Raw genomic sequence first — 23632 nt, 5'->3', positions numbered from 1 at the left:
ATTTCGATTTTTTTTATTTTTTTCCCCATTCTTTCTTTTGTGCTTTCATTTTCCATTCTGTCATCTTCCAGGTCACTGATTTGTTGTTCAACTTCCTCTAGTCTTGTACTATGAGTATCCAGAATCTTTTTAATTTGGTCAACAGTTTCTTTAATTTCCATAAGATCATCTATTTTTTTATTTAGTCTTGCAATGTCTTCTTTATGCTCTTCTAGAGTCTTCTTGATGTCCTTTATATCCTGTTCCATGCTCTTCTTGGTGTCCTTTATATCCCGTGCCATGGTCTCATCGTTCATCTTTAGTCCTTTAATTAGTTGCTCTAAGTACTGTATTTCTTCTGTTCTTTTGATTTGGGTGCTTGGGCTTGGGTTATCCATATTGTCTGGTTTTTTCATGTGCTTTAAAATTTTTTGTTGTTTTTGACCTCTCAAAATTTGCTTAACTTGGTAGGGTTCTTTCAGGATTTGTAGACCAACTGAAATCCTTATCTCTAATTTGTCAGGTCTACAGCTTCATGGGGTACACCTTCTGTGACTAACCAGCAGGTGGCGTCCGTGAGCCACCTGTTCTCCTCAAGCCAGTTCTCCCCTGTTTTGTCTCTGTGGTGAGTGGGGGAGTAAGTCTTGTGGGGTCCAGCTGGTGTACCAAGCTTGCGTGTGTAGTTGGTGTTGCCCGCCCTGTATATGGGGCGTGTGTCTGGGCGGTCAGGGAGGGGGGCGGCTCTAACAACCAAATCTCCCTGGTGTTCCTGGAGTTTTAAAGCTGCTGCAATAGTCTAATCCTTCAGTTCAGTCCTGCCACAGTTTGCCTCTGCCACTGACCCACAAGTCCTTGGTATTGGTGTGTTGCCCCTGAGACTTGTGAGTGGGTCCCTCTTCCAGGCCTTGCATCCCCTGGTCCTCTGTTGAGGGATGACTGTGCTATGTCACAGGTGAGTGCCATCCCCCCAGGGTGGTTTTGGGCTGCTGGGCTGTGTAGGGAGGCTCCCAGTCTGCTGAAATGATGTCTGAATGGGGCTTGTTAATTCCCACTGCTCCACCTTCCCAAGTCTGGGACAACCAGCTGAGGGTGCAGGGAAGGCTAATGTCCATGCCCAATTTTGTGGTGTATGCATGTTATTGTAAGCACTTCCGTCACATTCGGTTGTCTGGGGCAGCTCTGGGCTATGGGGCTGGTGACGGGCAGGAGTGTTTCCTGTCCACCAGGATGATGGCTGTGAGAGGACGCCCCCCTTTTTTTGGGAAGTTGTGGTGTTTAGTGAATTTTCTCAGCCACTGGATTATTGCCTTTTGTCTCAGAGCTCTCAGTTCTGCTCTTGTCTTGACCTGCCCAAATTGCAAGCCTTTGAGGCTTTCTGTATTGGGCTTCTTAGAGTAATTGTTTTAGAAAATGAAAAAAGATAAAAAAAAAAGGGCCCTCCTGGCAGACCTAATGCGTTATTGAAATGCTAAGAGACAAAGCAATTAGGGCTATTAAGGAAAGATCCAGGGGGCAGAGAGATCAGTTTTTCTTTGGGTTTTGCAAAAGAGCTCTGCCCTTCCCCTTTCTATGTTCACCAGAACTCCAAAAAGCATCCGCTTTTATTTTGGAGTTTGTATTGCTGTTTTTTTGCTATGCCTATCTCCTCTCTGCTGGGCTGGCTGCTCTCAGATTCTCTGGTGTCTGGTCTCAGTCTATGTATGGTTGGAGTTTGGATCAGTAGAATGAGTTTCCAATAACAGCTGCCACTGCAGTTCTCTCTTCTCCTTCCCGGTGCTGACAGCCCCTCCTCCCATGGGACTGAGCCTGGCAGGGAGGGGAGCGGGTCCCCTGGCCGCAAAAACTTACAGATTTCACTGATCTCAGCAGTTCCACGTTTTCATGAGTGTTGTATGAAGTATGCCCAAAGGCAGATTGCTCTGCGGTGTCAAGTCCACGCAGTTCCTGGCTTTCTACCTACTTCCCTAGAGGAGTAACTAAAACATACACCTCACCAATCCACCATCTTGCCCCACCTCCAGTTTTTGATTTTTTAAAGACTTTGAATTGCTTCTAAAATTTTATGGAAATCCAAAGGGTCACAAGTGGACAATATACTCTTAAGGAAAAAAGAAAGTGGGAGGACTTTCTCTAACAGATGTCAAGTCGTATAATAATAAAAGAGTAATCAAGAGAGTATGGTATTAGCCCTCTGATTTGTAGTCACCTGTGTAACACATGAAATCTCAAACACGATGACATCTTATTTCACTCTTATTTTGATGTCTTGATAGACTTGCCCATTTTTCTCCAAAGTGTAACTTTGTTTTTTTTCACTCCATAATAAATTTTGAGTTTTAAAATAGCACTAGTTCTCCCTCCTTGATTCTTCTTTTTACAGTATTGACAACCTTAACTCTTTTAAATTAATTTCAAAATCAACTTGTCAAGTAATGTATAAAACACTACCAAGATTTTAATGGAAACTATACTGAACTCTTAGATTAATTTAGGGATAATTTTGACAATAAGACTTCTCATACATTAGAAAAGACAGTTCTCCATTTATTAAATTATTATTTTACATCCTTTGATAAATTTTCATAGTTTTATCCATAAAGGGAATTTATAGCTTTTGTTGTCTAGTCCTAGGTAGCTTACAGATTTTGTTGCAAATATAAACAATATCCTTTTTATCATTACATTTTCTAATTGGTTATTGATAGAATAAAGTAGCACTTTCTTGCATGCTATTGCAATAATTCATTCTAGCAGTTATTAGTTTTTGTGCAGTAAGTATCAAACTATGAAATAGTTTCCATACTGTCTTGGGTTTTTGGTCTGAAAACATATTGTCTGGAAATAATAGCGATTTCATCTCTTCCTTTCCAACCATTATAACATCCTTTCGTCCTCAACATTACTACATGGAAAATAACCTCCCATACAACTTTGATCACTGATGATTACATGTTTGTCTTTTTCCTGATTTTAATGGATAAGCTTTTAATACTTTATCATTAATTATATTTTCTATACACTTTTGGATGATCATTTTACAAATTTAAGAAAAATATCTTTCTCTTCTTCATTTACTAAGAGTTTTTATTTTTACCATTGAATTTAATCACATGCTTTTTCCTGCATCTGACAACTCACACTTTTTAAAATAATTTGTTAATACACTATTACTAATAAATATTTCTGATGTGGAAATATCTTACTATTGGGAAAAACTCATATTTGTAATAAAGAATTCATATAAACATGTTTACATATGCATAGATTATGTAAGCTGTGTGTGTGTGTGTGTGTGTGTGTGTGTGTGTGTGTGTGTGTAAAAGGAATATAACTGTATTCAGAATTCTAATATTTTATTGAAGATTGTTGCATTTATATTCATAAATGAACTTAGGCTACTATTTCATTATTTTCAACTCCTTTATTTTTGAAATCAAAATTATTCTAGCTTAATAAAATTAGCTGTATAGGTTTTCCATTTTAGTTTTTATCCTCTTAAATGCAAATAGATTATATTATTAAAAATAATAAAATAGATTTCTTATGCTTTTGGTAAAATGTTTCAACCAAGAATCTTGAAAACATTATGCTCAGTGAAAAAAGAAAATGCAAAGGACAAATATTATATATGATGTCACTTATAAGAGACGTCTAGAAATAGCATATCTGCAAAGGCAAAAAAGTAGATTACAGGTTACACAGGGATAAGGTTGGAGGAGCATATGTTTGTTGTTGATATGGAGTCTGTATAAATAAAATTACCAAAGGGGGAAAAAAAGGAAAAAAAATGTTTCACTTGGTTCCTTTACAGTGGAAGGATTGCTTTAAAAAATAATACTAATTATTATTAGTATTACATTAGTATTTTTGTGAAATATAACAGATACAGAAATAAGTGGAATAAAGCCAAATGTAAGACTTCTGGTCCAGACAAGATGGTGAAGACCTATTTCGCCCTGCCCCTCCCCACTAAACACAATTATCCTGGAAAGAACATGAGAGGCAACTAAAGGAGAACTTGAAAAGGTGGAAAGAGGAAGGTGAACTGGTTTGGAACGCCAGGACTAGAGCAACATAGTGACAGGGCATCTTACAAACCCCAAACTGTAATTGTCGCCAATTAGCCCATTTTCCTTTGGGACCCCTCCACTGAATCCTCTGTATCCCTGTAGATCATAACTACTTACTACAAGATTTTAATGGTAAAGGTAATTTAAATGGTAAGTGGTAAAGTTTAAATGGTAAATGGTAAAGTTTACTTCCACTCCTTTACTTCCTATGTTTTACAACACTGCTCCAACCAGTAACATTCTATCTACCCCAGATGACTTTTTGTCAGATTTTATAGTCCATTTGTTTACCTTAGTCTCTTTACTTATTATCTTATGTTAATTAAACTATTTACAACACTGCTGTAAGCTTTAACCTAACACTTTCCCAGGCTCTTCAAAGAACTTCTTAGATTCCTGTGCTTACTTGTATGTTAATTGAACAATTTACAATCCTGTTGCAAACTGTAACTAATACTTATTCCAGGTCTTGTCAGTCTTCAGGCCTGCCCTTACACACTTCCAATTAACTATAACCAATCAATCAATATCTGCCAGTGTCACTATCTACACCTCCCTTTGTAAATTCCATAGAAACTCTATACCCTTTTGACTCAGGGAGAGAGAACTGAGCATGCCTTCCTCCTGTCTCCTTACAGGCAGCCCTGTAATAAATCTCTGTCTCTCTTTGAAACCCTGGTGTCACAGAATTGATTCCTGTGCACACTGAGCAGCAAGTCTGCATTTCTCCAGCAACATACCCAACAAAAGAAGCCAACCGAAGTTGGGAATTTCCTGATTCCCTAATGTTCCAGTTTGCTAACGCTGCTAGAATGCAAAACACCAGAAAGGGATCGGCTTTTATAAAGGGGGTTTATTTGGTTATAAAGTTACAGTCTTAAGGCCATAAACTGTCCAAGATAAGTCATCAACAATTAGTTACCTTCACTGGAGGATGGCCAATGGTGTCCAGAAAACCTCTGTTAGCTGGGAAGGCACGTGGCTGGCGTCTGCTCCAGAGTTCTGTTTCAAAATGGCTTTTTCCCAGGACATTCCTCTCTAGGCTGCAGTTCCTCAAAAATGTCACTCTTAGTTGCTCTTGGGGCATGTTTCCTCTCTTAGCTTCTCCGGAGCAAAAGTCTGCTTTCAATGACCATCTTCAAACTGTCTCTCATCTGAAGCTCCTCTCTCAGCTCCTGTGCATTCTTCAAAGTGTCCTTCTTGGCTGTCGCAAGCTCGCTCCTTCTGTCTGAACTTATATAGTGCTCCAGTAAACTAATCAAGGCCCATGCTGAATGGGTGTGGCCACACCTCCATGGAAACTATGCAATCAGAGTTATCACCTACAGTTGGGTGGGTCACATCCTCATGGAAATGCTCAAAGTATTACAATCTAATCAACACTAAAACATCTGCCCATGCAAGATTGCATCAAAGATAATGGAGTTTTGGGGGACATAATACAGTCAAACTGGCAAACCTACCTAGTAAAATAAGGCAGCATAAAATTAGTGAATTTTGAGGAGAGATCAAAAATGAAAAATGAATGAAAAAATGAGCAAAGCCTCAGGAACTCATGGGTCATTCAAAATATCTAGCATTCATATTACCGGATTCCCTGAAGGAGGAAGAAATGGGGGGAACTGAAAGAGAGGGTGAAGAAACAATGGCTAAAACTTTCCCAAAAGACATAAAGACAAAAAGATATAGATTCAAGAACCTGAGCAAACCCCAAATAAGATAAAGCCAAAGAAACCCACACCAAGACACATACCCAGTTAAACGTCTAAAAAAACGAAAAGACAAAAAAAGTAAAAATTGTGAAAGCTTTCACAGAAAAACAAGAAATTCAGAAGAAAACTAATTTGAATGATGGTAGATTTCTAAAGTGAAAACATGAAGGCCAGAATTGTCAGGCAGTGAAACTACTGTTTAGGAATTAAGGGGAAAAAAGACATTTTCAGGTAAAGAAAAACAAAACAATTTATTGTCTCAATCCTACCCTTAAAGACTGGCTTTGTTACAGGAAACTGCTATTTAGGAAAGGAAATGAAAAAAAGAAGGAATTTTGATAAGCAGGATAGAAGAAAGAACAATGGAAATATCAGAAATACAGGTACATAAAATAGTCTGCTCTCATCAATTTTATAAATCATATTGTTGACAACTAAAATTGTAACATCATCTGATTGACAATGAAGAAAATAATATTTAAATATGGCTAAGTTATAAAGGGTCCTAAAGTGATTAACATCTGACAAAGTAGTCCTCAGCACAAAGAGAATTACTAGAAAGAAAGTAATTATGTAATGAAAAAAACATACAACCCACCAAGTAAATACAACAAGCCTAAGTGTGTACAGACCAAACAACAGAGTCTCAAAATGGAGCAAAAACCAATAGAGCCAAAAGTGAAAATAGACAATTCCACAATGATAGATGGAGACTTCAACACTTCGTCTCAGCAACTGACAGGGATATCTGTCAGCAAATCAGGGAGAATACAGACGATCTGAACAACACAATCAACTAATAGGATCTACAGAACATTCTAACCAGCAACAGCAGAAGACACATCTTTTTAAGCACCCATGGAACTTTCATCACAACAGACCACATGCTGGCATAAAACAAATTTCAACAAGCTTAAAAAAAATTGAAACCATATAGAGTATATTTTCTGGCCATCCATAATGGAAGCAAACTAACAGTAATAATAACAATAACAGAAAGACAACAGATATATCTTTAAACAATGGAAATTAATCAGCAAACTTTGCAATAATTCTTGAGTCAGAGAATCTCTCAAAGGAATTTTTTTTAAAATAGAAGAAATGAAAACATAACATTTCAAAATATATGGTATGTATTGAAGCCATGCTGAGAGGGAAATTTATATCATTAAAGGTTTACTTTAGAAATGAGGAAAGGTCTCAAATTAATAATTTCAGTCCTCCTCAAGAAACTATAAAAAGAGAAAAATAAACCTAAAGAAAGCAGAAGAAAATAAAGAGATAAAAGCAGAAATCAAGGAAATGAAAAACAGGAAAACAGAGAAAAAGGAATGAAACAAAAAGCTAGTTCTTATAAGAAAATCAATAAAATTGATAAATATAACAATAAGAAAAAAGACAAAGAAAGAGAAGACAACCAAAATTGGAGATTAAATAGGAACTATCACCACAGATAGTGAAGCCATTAAAGGACAATAAGGGAATCCTAAGAATGACTTTATGCTCATAAATTTGACAATTTAGAATAGAACACTATCTCAAAAAAACCACAAACTACCAAAACTCAACAAAGAAGATGGCTCCATAACCAGTAAAGTAATTGAATACATAATTTAAAAGCTTCCAAATAAGAAAATTGCAAGCCTAGATGGTTTCAATAAAGAATTCTGCCAAATATGTTAACAAGATTTAACAGGAATTCTACACAATCTCACCCAGAAAACAGAAAATGTGGGAATACTTCCTAATTCATTTTATGAAGCTAGAATTACCCCAATAAGAAAATACTTAAAGACAAAAGAGAAAAACTACAGACCCAATACTTCTCAAGAACTTAGATATATAAACCTCAATACAATATTAGCAAATTGAATCCAACAATGTACAGTGATTATACACTATGACCAACTGGGATTTATTCTACTTAAACAAAGCTGGTTCATATTAGGAAATCAATGTAATCCATGATGTCAATAGGCTATAAAGAAGAAAAATCACATAATCATATCAATTGATGCATAAAAAGCATTTGAAAAAAAATCCAATGTTCACTATGACCAAAATCTCACCTAGTTAGGAAGAGATGAACTTCAACTTGAAAAAGAATGTGCCAGTTGGGATGTATTATGTCCCCCAAAACACCATGTTCTTTGATGCAATCTTGTGGGGGCAGATGTATTAGTGTTGATTAGGTTGGAATCCTTTGATTGATTGTTTCCATGGAGATGTGACTCAATCAACTGTGGACAAGGCCTTTGACTGGATAAATTTGAAGAATGCACAGGAGCTGAGAGTGGAGCTGGAACTCAACCTGGGATTAGCAGACGCCAGCCACATGCCTTTCCAGCTAACAGAAGTTTTCCAGATGCCATTGCCCTTCCTTCAGTGAAGGTATACTTGTGTTGATGCCTTCATGTGGACATTTTCAGGGCCTTCAGACTGTAATTTGTAACCAAATAAACCCCCTTTATAAATATCAATCCATTTCTAGTATTTTGCATAACAGCAGCATCAGCAAACCAGAACAAAGAGCATCTACAAAAATTCTACAGCTATCATATTTAATGGTGGAAGACTGTATGCTCTCCCTTAAGATCAAGAACAAAGCAAGGCTGTCCACTCTCATCATTCTTATTTCATTGTAGTAAGGCAAAGAAAAGAAATGAGACATACAGATTAGAAAGGAAGAGATAAAGTTGTCCCTATTTGTAGATGACATGATTGTCTCCCAAAGCATCAACATTTTTAAGTTAGTTCAACAAGGTGGCAGGATACAAAGAATGGCAAGCAAACAAAAAGAAAACACTTTTCTATATACTTAACAATAAACATGTATAAAACAAAATTAAAAACATAATATTATTTACAATCAGTCCAAAAAAATACTTAGGTAAAATTTTAATAAAACATACACATGCTCATGAAACATATCAAAGAAGAGCTAAGTAAATGGAGAATCAAACCATGCTCATGGATTGGAAGACAAAATATAGTAGATATTGATTCTCCCCCAAATTAATCTGTAGGTTTAATGTAATTTCTATCAAAATCTTAACATTTTAAACATATTAAAAATTTATATATTTCCATATAAACTCTAAAAATTTTATGGAAAAGGATAGGCACTAGAATAGCAAAACTAATCTTGAAAAAGAAGAATGAGAGGAATCACTTTACCTGATGTTAAGGTTTACTAAATAGTTACAGTAATCAACAGTGTGATGCTAGAGAAGAGAGGGTGGGAAAGACAGATAAATCAATGGAAGAGATACAGAATCCAGAAGTAGACCCACACAAATACACTAGACTGATTTTTAACGAAGGTGCAAAAGTGGGAAGGACAGACATTTCAATAAATGATGCTGGAGGATGTGGACATCCATAGTCAAAACTAAAACATCAAATTAAGCCTTACACCATTTGCAAAAAATAACTGAAATATTTCACATACTTAAATGCAAAAACCAGAAGTATAAAACTTTTAAATAAAAGCAGACAAGAAAACCTCTGGAATTTGGGACAAGGCAATGAGTTTTAGACTTAACACCAACAGCAGGAGTTGTAAAAGGAAAATGTGATGAACCAGACCTCAGAAAATTTAAAACTTTGGCTCTAAAAAGATCCTGTTAAGAAGATGAAAAGATAATGAAAAGACAGGCTACACACTGGAAGAAAATATTTGCAAATAACATGTCCAACAAAGGGATAGTATCTAGAATGTATTTTTTTTATCTTCTCAAAAAAATTCAACAGTAAGAAAAAAGATAAATTAGAAAATGGGTAAAAGACATTAAGAGGCATTTCATCAAAGAGAATATACAGATGGCAAAGAAGCAAATGAAAATATAGTCAATTTCCCTAATTAGTCATTAGGGAAATGCAAATTAAAACCACACTTCACACTTACTAGAATGTATAAATAAAAGAAAATGACAAAACCAAATGCTGATGAGGTTCAGCAGAAATTAGATTACACATTGCTGGTGGGAATGTAAAATGGTAGAGCCACTGTGGAAAACAGTTTGGTAATTACCACAAATCAAGCAATTTGCACTTTCGGCATGGATATCTCAAAACAAAAATGTTTTGGTAAATAAAACCTGGAGGCCTAAAAAAGAAAATATAGGAAAATATCTGTATTATCTAAGGATAGGGAATAATCTTTTAGGGAAGCAAAAACAAAAACAACTCAGAAAAAATTGATAAATTTCATTAAAAAAATATATAGTATTTAGGAGGGATAGAGAAAATTTGAAACAAACAATAAAATCTGGGTACGGCTGAAAGAGGAAGATCAGCGTCGTGTATTCACCAGAAGGAAAGCTCGAGGATAAAAACTGGGACTGTATAACTTAGTGAAACCTAGAGTGGGTGATGACAGTGGATAATTGTACAAACATAAGAAAGTTTTTACATGAACTAGAATAAATGTATGTCACTATTAAAAGGTGTTCATAATGGGGTGGTATATTGGGAAAAATACAATTAGTTCAAACTAAGGTCTATAGTTAGCAGTAACAGTGTAATATTCTTTCATTAACTGTAACAAAGGTACTATACCAAAGCTAAATGTCAATAACTAATAGGGGGATATAAGGGAGGGGTATGGGATTCTATTATTTATTTTTTTCTGGAAGAAATGAGAATGTTCTCATATTGATTGTGGTGATGAATGCATAACTGAGTGATTACACTGGGAGCTACTGACTGTACACTTAGGATGGTTTTGTGAATAAAACTGTTTAAAAAATCTAAAAAATTAAATAAAATCTGGAATACTATGTAGCCATTAAAAGAAAACAAGTAGGCCTTTATAATGAAATAGAATGAATTACATGATTCATTTTTAAACAAAAAAGAATAGGTTTCTAAAACCAGAGTTTATTAAATGATATTTCATACTGTAAGCATTTATATCATAGTGTTAAATAGTAGTAAAGCATAAAGGATAAAAGTATTAACTCTAGAACAAGAATTTCCTGGTTCAAGTATGGTTCCTTCACATACTAGCTGTGTGGCCTTGAGAAAGCCATTCAAGCTCTCTTTAAGGCAGTATCCTCGTCTATACAAGACGGATAATAGTGGTACCTAATCACAGGGTTGTGCTGAGGATTAAATAAGTTAATATAAATAAAGCACTTAGAACAACATGTGGCATGGGTAAGCCCTGTTTAAGTGTATGTGTTTTGTAGTTGTCACTATAATTGCATGTAAAAACAACTTTGATTGGCACATAAGTACTCAGTAAATATTAGCTATCATTAAAATTACCATAAACAAGCACATTTCAGCACTTACTACGTTTGTTAGCTTCTTAGAAAATGTTCTTAAGAGAGATTTCAAAGTATATTTATCAACTTTATACATGCGATAGCAAGATGGAAATAACTACCATGTAACAAGATGAAGTATGACTGCTTAAAAAGTTTAAACAAAATTATTCACCCAACAATATTAAAACGATTTCTCATAAAAACATATTTCTTTCTTTGGATATATGAGATAATGGTTTTATATATTTGACAGTGGTTTTCTGGTGATCAAAAATTATCAGGAAACCACTGATAATGCTGCTATTTGTTCTCCTTCCCAGCTGTGAAAAACGTGGTGTATTAGTTTCATAATGCTGCTATAACAAATTACCACAAACTTAGTGACTTAAAGCAACACAATTTATTATCTTACAGTTCTGGAGGTCAGAAGACTGAAATGAATCATACAAGGCTAAAGTCAAGGTGTTGGCAGGGCTGTTTCTTCTGGAGGTGCCAAGGGATAATCTCTTTCCTTACCTTTTCCAGCTTCTTTTCTAGCTCCATTCCTTGGCTTGGCCCCTTCCTCTATTATCAAAGCAAATCACTCCAACCTTTGCTTCCATTGTGACACCTTTTTTTCTGCCCTTTATCCTCATACCTTTCTCTATAAGGACCCTTGTGAGGACACTGGGCCTACCCAAATAATTTAGGATGATCTCACCATCTCAAGATTCTTAACTAAATCACATCTGCAAAGTTCCTTTTGCCATGTAGGGTGATAGTCATCTTTGTGATGTAATTATTCCATCTACCACCCATGAGGCCCACCAATGAGTTGAAACTTGCAAACAATCTTTGTCCTCTCTGATCTCCTGGCCACGGTGCATCAACCTGACTCTCTCCAGCTCATGTCTCAAAAGATGAAACTACTAGGAAAGAATTTTACAGTGGCTCTTCATATTCTGCTACTGGGGAGTATAAAGATAACACTCAGAATTTAAAATCAGTATAATCTGTAATATCACCATAGTAATTTGAAAACATGATTTCTACACCCCTTGTCTTCATTCATTGGCTTAAATTTATCTGTGTATGTGTCAACATTCCCTTGGGGAAAAAGACTTTGCCCTATTAACCATTCTGAGCCCTTACCACTAATCCCTTACAAAGTATTTGGCAAAAAATAAGCAAGAAAAACATGTTTCTGCATTAAAGGAGATTACAAATGACAAAGTTGTTTTAAAACAAACCTGTTAAAAATATTTGAACAGGAAAAAAAATTTTAATACAACTAAATGTACTTCTTACCATACACAAGATATTTTAGCTGAACGTTTTTAACAATTTCTTCCACGGTAGGTTTATACTCGAGGAAACATGTATAAACTCCACTCATTGTCTCCTCGAAGTTCTGGAATATAAGACTTCCTGTGTTTGTTACTTGTGCAGTGCTGTTTTCTAATAAAAGAATAAGATACAGTCCTTAGTTGCTTAAATTAAAAGAGACTGAGACAGACAACCCAAAAATGTCTAAGCAGAGTAAAACCATCAAAATTTACCCATGGACTGACTGAAAGGAGTTGGGGGCATACCTAGTCATTGAGTCTGGTGCTTGCTGACAGTAGGTGCCAGGATGACCTTCTCAGTGACAGACTTTCACTAACCAGAGTTCATCAACTGTGTGGCTGCCTCAGTGGTAAGAGACTAACAATTACAAGTCCATAAGGTGTTCCTAATCTGTTCCTTGCATTGAAATGGGGACTATCAGATACATACATACATATATATATGTATATATATATTTATATATATTTATATATATATATATTTATATATGCATATATATATTTATATATGTATATATTTATATATATATATTTAATGATAAGAAGTATGCCCTCAGTGAGCTTACAAACTGCATTTGAAACAGATAAAACCATGTACCCAGAAGAAAGCCTAGCCCAATATACTCACTAACAATTACAGATTTCTTGTCATTATACACGTTACTAAAAAGAAGTCGGGTTATAATAATCTTAAGAGTTGCAAAAGAAAGAAAACAGGAGATCAGATTTAATGAGTTTTCCATGGTCACACAGTCACTGCATTGCAGTGTTGGGAGTTAGAATCTGATTTAAAATCCTGTTTTACTTCAACAGGCCTCATTACTTAAGCATAGTATTAGAAGAAAATTATGTTGGGTAGTGGAAAACATATCTGACTTAAAGAAATTAAAATACCTGGGTTTGAGGTCTAGCTTTCTTTCTCACCAACTGTGTAACCTTGGGAAAATCACATAATCTTTCTGAAGTCCAGCTCCTTCATTTGTAAAATGAAGAATCATAATATATGTTAAAATACATCATAGGATTTTTTTTGTATTGCAAAAATAATGAATGTTAAAGTGCTTGAAAAAGCTATAAATCATTAGGCAAATATAAGGTGTTCTTCTGAAAGTTCATAATCACAGTTTTGCATTAGTAAAATTCTTAGATATCTAAAACTCACCTAGTCAATAATTTAATGTGCTACTCATTACAATTGAAAGTAACATCTCAGTAAATAATTGTCTACCTTTTTCTCTCTTAAGTAAATGATTTATTGCTTATAAACTTCAAGTTGAAATATTTTCTCAAATACAAAGAGTTTGCTTAGTGATAAAATTTTCATGATTAATCTGCTCAGTAAGTATTTATTGAGTTTCTAGTACATGTAAAGCCCAGTTTCAGATATTGAAGGAGAAATGAATTAATGGATATACCCACCCTCAAGGAATTTACATAGAACATTATGCCTTGAGAACTCCAATTTTATACCCTAGATGAAGCTGGAAAATGTGATACAAATTTAGAATATATTTTTATCATAATGCCTATATCTTTATGAATAACTTTTCATGAAAGATTATATATCTATCATTACATGTTATCTCTTTTCTAAAGCAGAGTAACAGGTTTTCAAGGGTTGGGTATATTATTTCAGCAGAAACCAACACCTCACAGTAATGTGACAACAGATGTTTCTGAATTTATAGAAATTTTAGAATATCACGTCATCAATGAGGCTACGCATTTCTTGGCAATAATTTGAAATGAAATTTTTCCACAGCAGTATCATCAATTAGTAGGTATATCAATATATATTTGACTGACTACTACAATGTTAAATGCTATAAATATTAAAAGGCAACAAAAATTGAGGCTCATGGTTTCTATAAAAAAATGTTCCCTGACCTGCCATCTTTTTTTTTTTTTTTTAATGTGTCAAATCCAAGGATTTATTGGACTATGATGATAGGAGTAGAGCTTTAGGCTTGGTGAGCAAAAGTTACAATGCTGAGTCAGCAGGGCAAGTTATCTTTTTGGAGCTTTTCTTTGCATTTTATCTCATAATTCTAGTTTTTTATTTCTTTTTTATCATTATTAAAGAAGTTATAGGTTTACCAAAAAATCTTGCATAAAATACATAGTTCCCATATACCACACTGCCTTCTTATTAAAAATAAACAAATAAAAAGTAATACTTTGAAAAGGTTCCCAGACAATTTCATACCCAATGCAAGATCCTATTGTAAACTATCACTTTACAAATAGCCTCTTAAGTGACTAAGTCTAAATATGAGTTTCATGATGCCAAGGGATATATACTGTAAGAACTATGTGACAGCAAAAATTCAGTAAATAATTGTGGAATTAAAGTAGAAACCTATTCCTCTATCTCCAGATCTTGGCTTGATTATCCAAAATTTCAAGAGTTGGACTAAATCTCTATAACTTTATATCTTAAAGCTCTAAAATTATATAGCAAATTGTTACAGATTAGATTGTATTCCCCAAAAAGCTATGTTCAAGTCATAACCCCCGGTCTCATGAATATGATCCTATTTGTGAACATGATCTAAACTGGATTAGGATCCAATATCACTGGCATTCTTGAAAGGATTGGAAAGTTGAACACACACAGAGAGAAGACAGCCACATGAAAGAGGCAGAGACTGAGCTATGCCACAAGCCAAAGAACTCCACAGATTACCCTCAAGCCACCATCAGAACCCTAAGGACCTCAGAGGAAGCTTGATCCTGTCGGCACCTTGATTTGAACTTCTAGTCTCCAGGACTGCGAGAAAATAAATTTCTGTTGTTTTAAGCCACCCAGTTTGTGGACTTTGTTAAGGCAATCCTAGCAAACAAAAATACAAATATTTAAGCATAATTTCATTACAAACTCCTAGTTTTAAAAACAGGTTTAGAGTTCTGGTTTCAGCTCAGGCACAGAATGTGAATATAATACCGATCACACCATTACAATAAGGAAAAAGCTAGACAAGCTGCAAATTTATAACTTAATTTGAACCACCAAAGAAATGTGGTGGGGGGGCAACCAAATAACCTGAAATCTGCTGATAGATAGATGCCTGCATGTAGAAATAGGACCCTTGCCTTTGCTTTAGCTGCCATATAAACTGGTAAGATTCAGCTAAAAAAGTTTTTTGATGAAATGCTGGAAAGCTCCCCACTTGAGGGCTGACTAGAGGTGAGGCACAGCAGCCATTGCTGGAACTCTGACGACACCCATTTCTCCTATATCTCCAGTAAAGAACAAATCTTTAATCTACAGGGAGAAAAGAAAGAAAACCTGTTGAAAAAAGAAGAGGGGAAGGGAAAGGGGAAGCACTTGTAAAGGCCACACCCATGAGACCCAGGAAATTAAAGTTTAACCAGAACATTAGGGAGTGCCTCTCTCTCCTTACTACCCACCACTGATACCGGTCTAGCAAAAATAACAATGGGATAAAGCTGGGGGAGCTGTAAGAGAGAGATTCTTACTGGGGAGCAATAAAAAGTGAGAAACTGAAGCCAAAGAAAGATTACACACTGAAAAAAAAAATAATAACTTTTGGTGAACAGCCTACATCTTAAATACAAGGTATCACTGGAGGATCTGAAGCCTTCAGTGCACTGAGGGTAACCACAGCAACAACCAGCATCAAACCCATGCCAACTTCTAACTAAATTAACACAAACCCTTAACATTAAAGGCTTAGCAGGGAAAAGGTGTTCATCTCAAAGCCTAAAAATACCTTGAAATCTACTGTCCTATTCAAGATGTCCAAATTTAACAAAAAATTACAAGGCACACAACAAAGGCAAGAAAGAACATGTTTTCAAGATACCAAGCAATGCTCAGTACCAGACTCTTAAATGACACAGATAACAGAAGTACTATACAAATAATTTTAAATAACTATAACTAATATTAAAGGCTCTAATGGAAAAATTCAGACCACATGCAAGAACAGATGTGTGATGTAAGCAGAGAAGCAAACTATAAAAATCAAATGGAAATACTAGAACTACAAACAAAACAAAAAAACAGAAATGAAAAAGAATAATACCAGAGTAACACAGATTAAGGATGCCTTCTATCAGTTCATAAATTAGATCTGACATAATCAAGGAAAGAATCTGTAAACCTGATGAGAGGAATAATCCTATCCCTACCACACTGAGATTACGTCTATGGACACTGACGTCAGACTTCAAAGACACATGACTACAGCAAAGCCCCTTTCCTCTCAATGCCTCTGTTTTCTCATATATAAAAATTAAGAAAATGGCTTTACCTACTTCAAAAGGATGTTGGGAAGATTAATATTTAATATTTAATATTAAATATTTAATAGGTACAAATGGCTTAGAATAGTATCTGATACATGACAAATACCATATGTTACCATAATAATTATAATAATATAAAATTAAAAACCAAAAAAACAGCTAAAATGCACTCTTGTGGAGTATGTATACATGTGGTAAATGACTAAAGAAAAGCAAGGGACTGATATTGTAAAACTTCAGGACAGTGTTTACCTGGAGACAGAGGAATGGAATTTCAGAACAGCATATTGGAAGATCCAACAATATTGATAATGGTATATCTCAATTTGTTTAGTAGATTCAAGGATGTTTATTTTATTGTTATGCTTCACAACTTGCAAGTATCTTACATACATTTGTACATATAAGATGCTTTATAATAAAAAAGATGAAAGTACAGTAAAATAAAAGCTATGATTTCATGTTTCTGAAAATATAACAAGGGTGGGATTATAGGGGAAAGCCCAATATATGTGTATTTATATGCTTATACATGTTTGTATGAACATTTAGGAAAAGGAGAAAGCATACACACCCAGAAAATGTATAGGAATGGCATTAGGGTTGGAATGAAGAGTAAGAACTTGTAATTAATGCATTGTCCCATAAATAAAAATATATATATATTGAACCTGACTGAGAGAAAAAGAGGAGAGGTAAAGGCAGTGGGAGTTGGGAGAACAAATATTAGACTTCCCTGGACTTTACAAACCATCAAAACAATCTGAATATTTCTCTCCAATGGAATTTACAAGTAATTAAATAATTAAATGATTTGTTTGGCTCACTTTTAGGGAAACTGGAAAATTCATAAAATGATAACGAAAAAGTGCAGTTTAACCTAGAGTTCAAAAATGCTTCTTTTTTTCAAACTTTAAGATAATTAGTCAACATTTTCCGGTTTCTTCCAAAATAATGATAGTGTGACTGCCAAGCTTTAAAATTGATACAGTGAACTATAATACAATACTGCACAGTAAATTAAATTGTAATTATGATGTTAGAATACCAGAATTCCCTGGGAATAGTTTGGATAAATATAAAAACCATTGTATTAACATGATTTTATCCATATTGGGAAATGACTGCATTTGTGAACACCTATTTTCCATTATGAAGATAATAAAATAAAATACAGTTCTTGATTAAACAATTCAAAATTGAGTTGTATATTGTACTATGCAATAATAACTACAAAGCCCAACATGATATCTTAGAGAAGATAAGGTTTCAAATTTCATTTTAATATCTTTCCATCTCCCACAAAACCTAGCACAATGACATCCACCAAATACTCATTCTGAATAATTCACTTTAAGGAACAACCTTCTTACCTAAAGAGAAGTTTGAGCCAATTGGAACAACAAAAATATAATAGAAATTTACAACAAAGATCCTTCAACTATATAAAAATATTAATTAAAACATACTACAAAATAAATATTTCCAATGTTTCTTTATCATGTCTTTGTATAAATACGCTGTATTCATTCATGCAAGATAATAAAATAAACTTGTAGGTTTTAATCCACAGGAACTATCTCAAAATACCAATTAGAGTTAAAAAAAAAAAAAAAAAGCATGTTGAATAGAGCAATAAAGAAAAATTCCCTCGGGTATATAAAAATGATTAGGTCCTTCATTCAACAGATTTCTAGGAAGAAAATTCATCAACCAGGATTCTTCAGTGAAACTGAAAACAAAAAACAGCTAGCCTAATATACATTTTTCAATTGCCCTGTAAAAAATAAATAGGCTTTTAGCAAACAAAAAATCAGAATGCAAGTGAACTACGCATTTCAGAATAACAAAATAAGAAGTTGAATGGAGACAATGCAGTGTAGAATAATCTCCACAGGATAAAAGTACTTTGTGAGAGTAAAATCTTGTTTTTCTCAAAAATTTAAAATCTGAAAAGCTCCCACTCAGGCATGTCTCAAATCCATCCTTTCATATGGATGAGAATCCTAGTACTACAGTTCTTCTTTTGTAATCAAAGCATCAATAATTTATTAAGAGACAACCACTGTCAAACCACACTATATTTTAAAGCCTGCTTTTAATATTACAATATCTAATGTTAAATTTCATCATTTGTTTCAATATGGATAGTTAAGGTATATTGAAATACAATCCATATTACCTAGACAGAATTTTAGTCTAAAAAATATAAAATAATAATTACTAACAAAGCCTCAAATTGTCCCTATGTGGGGGTGTATAAAACAAATAAAACCATGTCTTTAAATCAATGGTTCAAAATGCTCATTCATATTTTTTACAGAAGCCAGAATCATATTTGCTTCTTTATAATATTTTGCCAAACAAGAGTCATTAGCTAAACCAAAATGACTGTATTAACTTTTTAAAAAGTAACTTTATTTTGAAATACAGATGCTTAGAGAATTTTACAAACAGCTAACTCTCCAATTAAGATATGTTTAAAAAAAATGCTAACACCATCTACATTGTGAGATTCTAACTCCAAAAGGAAATCTCGGGAAAAAAAAACGATTGAGGAAATAGATAAATTTACATGATACAAACATTTTTTTTCTGTCGTGAGTACATTTTCAATACATCAATTTAATTATGATAATTGAAACAAAATCCTACCTGAAACAATTTTACCTCTTGGCCCATGCCACTGGTATAATGGGTCTATCAGTTCGGAATTTCGCAGTCGTTGGGTTGAACATAACATATGTGGGCTCTTTTGATGGAGCATGACATACACTTTCACTGAAAATACAATATTAAAATGTTCCAATAATACTTTATGTACATTCTTTTTCTATAATGCCTTACATTTTTGTGTCTTGGTTACATGTTTTTATAGTTATTCTTAGGATGACTGCTCCTATTACTCAATAAGAACAGGACTGGGGACAGGATCAGTGTTTGTGTTAGAGTGTGTCTTTGTGTCCATGTGTGTATGTATCCTCAACTTCAGCATAATGATCTCATCTTTTTTAGTTTGCTTACCAATCTATCGTAGTTTCAGAATATTACTTTAATTATAGTATACTAAGATAATTCTATATATAGAATTTATATACTCTGACTTGCAAAGACCCCAAACCAAAGAGTAACTGATACCTTTTAGATTATGATGCAATATAGCACAATGTGCTAAATAAAACATTATACTGTAAAGTCAACAAACAATTGCTTTGATTGTAAACAGTATTTTGTCACACTTTACTTTAAAATTTAAATAATACTGATAAATAAGCAGATGTAGTATTCTCTAAGACATACAAAACACAGTAAAAATTCATTTAATATTTTGAGTTTACTCATAAGTAAGCTTTTAGAAAAGGTCCCAACAGCTCTTTAGAAATGGTATGCTGACTCTTCACTGATTCCCCTTATTCAAGGATTTGTGTGACCCAGAAAAACAAAAAATTTTTTGAGAATCAAAATTATCATAACATTAAAGAGACTGCTTCTAAAGTTTCACCAAAAGCAAGCTTATCGTATGTGGCTTTTAAGTAGATTTTCTTCCTCGGGTTAAAGAAAGCTCCATTAGTTACTTTTTCATAAATTGGTGTTGAATTTTATTTTTTTCTATAATCACTGAGGTGATCACTTATTTTTTCCTCTAAATACTTTAATGCATGGCCTGAAAATAATAGATTACTTTCCTGGGATAAATCTAATTGGTCATGCTTTTTTGACTTAAACATTGCTTGATTCCATTTTTCTTTTTTTTTTTTTACTTAAACACTGATATAGATTCTAATTTTTTTCAAATATTTTTCTTAAGATACTTGTATCTATGTTCATAAATTTAACTGTATGTAATTTTATTTTCTTTTACTATCTTTTGTCCTTTCCCACTTTCAGTCCTAAAGTTGTTTAGTATTTATTATTACTAAGGTAGGCACCTAAGGTTATAATGGCCTCAGAAAATGAGTTGGGCAGATGTATAAATTTTTTCGGAAAAAACAGGTATAGTTTTTTTTTTGTTTTTTTTTTTAATTTGGAAAACATTATAGTCTGGTAACTTTTTTTCTTGATAAGGGGGAGTAGAAAAACAAATTTTTTGTCTACCAGTCAGATGCCTTTAATTGGTTATCAGTCTACTCAGGAATTTAATTGAGTCTACTTTAGAAATGCCATTTTACTAGAGAATTATCAATTTTAAATTTATTTGCATAAATAAGCAAGAATATTAACTTGTGACTTTTTAAGTTTCACCATGTCTGATTTAATCATATTTGTATATTTGTACTTTGGTAACTCTCTCACAATAAATTATCAAAAATTTCTATAAACTGTTCTCAAGACAGATTTTGGTTCCATACAACCTCTCTATTATTTCTTTGTTGTCTCATTAATTTCTGCTCTTCTTTACTTTATTTCTTCCCTACTCTCCTTCAGTTTAAATTTCTCTTTTTTTCCAACTCCATGAATTTTCACTCCTCAGCATGACTTCAAGCCTTCCTCTCCATGATGAGTCTTTTACAAGTATCTCACCTCTTTTCACACCCTTTGTCCTAACCATGCCACACTAATAATATATCCCTAAAGTGGCAACTACACCACTTTTTTTGTGATTCTACTCATGTAACTGTCTAAGTGTCTCCTCATATTTGGAGACTCAATGCAAGTATATCTTTTCTGCTCTGGCTTCTTTGATTGTCCAAGTTCCCTTCCTCTGGCCCCCACCTAACCTTGCACATACTTCAATCACGGCAAATAAAAGTGAATCTATCAGAGTATCCAGTACAACATCAACATTCAAAAAAAATCTTCTATATCAACAATAATACATTGAACCATGTAATAGAAAAGAATATAACATTTAGAGAACAATGAACAGTTGATCTATAATCAAACAAGACCTTGGTCAAACTTTAGCCAAAGAAGTAAAATTAGATAACAATGTCATAATCATGAGTATAGACTTATTTTAAAAGTAACAGTTTATCACATATTTATGTATATAATAGACACAGTTTGAAGAAAATTCCCAGAAGGATTTCTAAGCAACTCATGAATACTGATTCTAATACATATTTGGAAGATTAAAGGTTCATAAATAACTAAAATAATTATATTTTTAAAAAAGCAAAGAGGAAGAACTGGCATTACAAGTTAAGATGTAATCATAACAAAGTGGTCTGGTAGAGAGACAAAGAAATCAATGAAAAGAATAATGTATCCAGAAAAAAAAACCCACATAGGTGTAAAACCTGCTATATGATAAAGGTAGTATCTTAAATCACTGAGGAAAATATAGATCATTAATAAATCACATTAGAAAAATTATTTCACTATATACATAAAGATGAAATTAGACTTATAAATTTCAGATAAACTGAAGACCTGAAGCAAAATCATATCATTAGTTAAAGAAAATGTAAAATAATATCTGTATGTCTTTGGGATGGAATGATATTTTAAATGCAAAAATAACAAATGTAAAAAGAAAAATACCAAACTCACTTCTTACATATGAGCAACTTCTTTTTAATCCCATATGCCATAGGCATAGCTAACATATTTGACAACTGGGAGAAGACAGCTGCAAAGATGATAATCAATAAAGGATTTATAAGTGGAATATATAAATAGCATGCAAGTAATTCCTATGAAAACATCAAGAGAAAGAGAGGAAATGAAACTTAACCTTCAGTTTAGCCAAAATTAAAAAGCTGATAATACTTAGCACTGGTGAGGATGTGAAGAAATAGGCCACCTTAAGCACTCCTAGTGGAAGTGTAAATTGGTGAGGCACCGTGGAGATCAATTTTAGTGAGAATGAGAATGTTCAGATCCTGTGACACTGAACATTCATTTCTGGGTACATCAGACCCAGAATACTTTTGAGCAGACACAAAAAAGAGATATACAAAAATATGAGATGAACTGACACTGCAACACAGATGTAAATAAATGCTTCTTGAATGAATGAATTCTTGAGTGAAATGAAATTAGAAGAGCAACTGAACATAAAAGACTAAGCAAAAGGTGAATAAGTTAGATAGGACCACAGAATAGAAAAGGAATAGACATAGATGCTGAGACACTGAATGAGAGGAGAAACAGAAGAAATTCAGGCAAGAACAATCTTAGTCTCAATATTCTGTGGACCTACAACTAGTAAAATATCACATAATTATCTACAGTGAGATATAAGAACTACATGTTGAATTGAAATGTTAATCCACTTTTAAGAATTCTTATACAAAGAAAGAAAGAAAGAAAAGGGGAAATTGTTTTATAATTTAGGTATAAAAATTGTTGATGATGTCAGTTGAAACAGCAGAGTAAAGGCTTTCTAAAATTCTCCCTTTCATAAAGAAATGAGAAAACTGACAGAAATCATCACAATAAATGTTTTCAAAACTCTGGAGACACAGGAAAGATGCAGCAATCCAAGAAGTGTTTATTCAAGAAAAACAGCTGAATCTCAGTAAGAATAGCAAGCTGGTAGCATTTCAACTTGCCGTCTTCTCATCTCCCATCCCCTCTACCTCTGCCATGGCTCTGAAAACAGTCTGCAATCAGGGTGAAAACAAGCAGCCTGGAAAATAGGGTTAAGGCCTCATTCCCAGAGAACTGACCTGTCTAGTCATTTTCCGAAAGACTCCCTTGCAAGGCTGTCTTTATTTGAACTTACTTGAAGCTCACCCAGCACAAAAAGTCTTTTCACGAGAGCCTTGTCAAAAACAATTAAAGGCAATTATTTAACTCTGTGGCTGCCTGAGGCAGTACATAATAGTTAGAGGAAACAATAGAAGCTAACCAAAGAGCCTAAAAGGAACACCTAGGAAATGAGATGTCCATAGGGACTTTGAAAAGCTCTGATATATTACCGAGAATCTTAAAGGCTAGGGGCATATCAGTGCTGTGCACATGCTCAGGAAAGACCCTTAAATTTGCATCTCTGGCTGAACTTGAAGCTCTGAGTTATAAAAAGTGAAATATAAGGTAGAGTTGTCAACTACCTG

The 23632-nt window shown here is 33.8% G+C and overlaps 1 protein-coding gene across 1 annotated transcript in view; it reads right to left on the bottom strand.

Moving 5' to 3' along the window:
* LOC119535080 (zona pellucida binding protein) overlaps positions 1 to 23632 on the bottom strand; it is a 167879-nt gene that overhangs the window by 138343 nt on the left and 5904 nt on the right. Inside the window, exons 3-4 of the mRNA XM_037837598.1 lie at positions 19287 to 19412; positions 12322 to 12471 (exon numbers count right to left, since the gene is read on the bottom strand). Coding sequence (XP_037693526.1) covers positions 12322 to 12471; positions 19287 to 19412 — 276 coding nt within the window. The remainder of the gene's footprint in view (positions 1 to 12321; positions 12472 to 19286; positions 19413 to 23632) is intronic.

This window comes from Choloepus didactylus, chromosome 5 (genome assembly GCF_015220235.1).
Source record: "Choloepus didactylus isolate mChoDid1 chromosome 5, mChoDid1.pri, whole genome shotgun sequence".
Taxonomy (NCBI): Eukaryota; Metazoa; Chordata; class Mammalia; order Pilosa; family Megalonychidae; genus Choloepus; species Choloepus didactylus.
The sequence above is the reverse complement of the archived record's forward strand: the minus strand, read 5'-3'. Positions and strand labels throughout refer to the sequence as shown.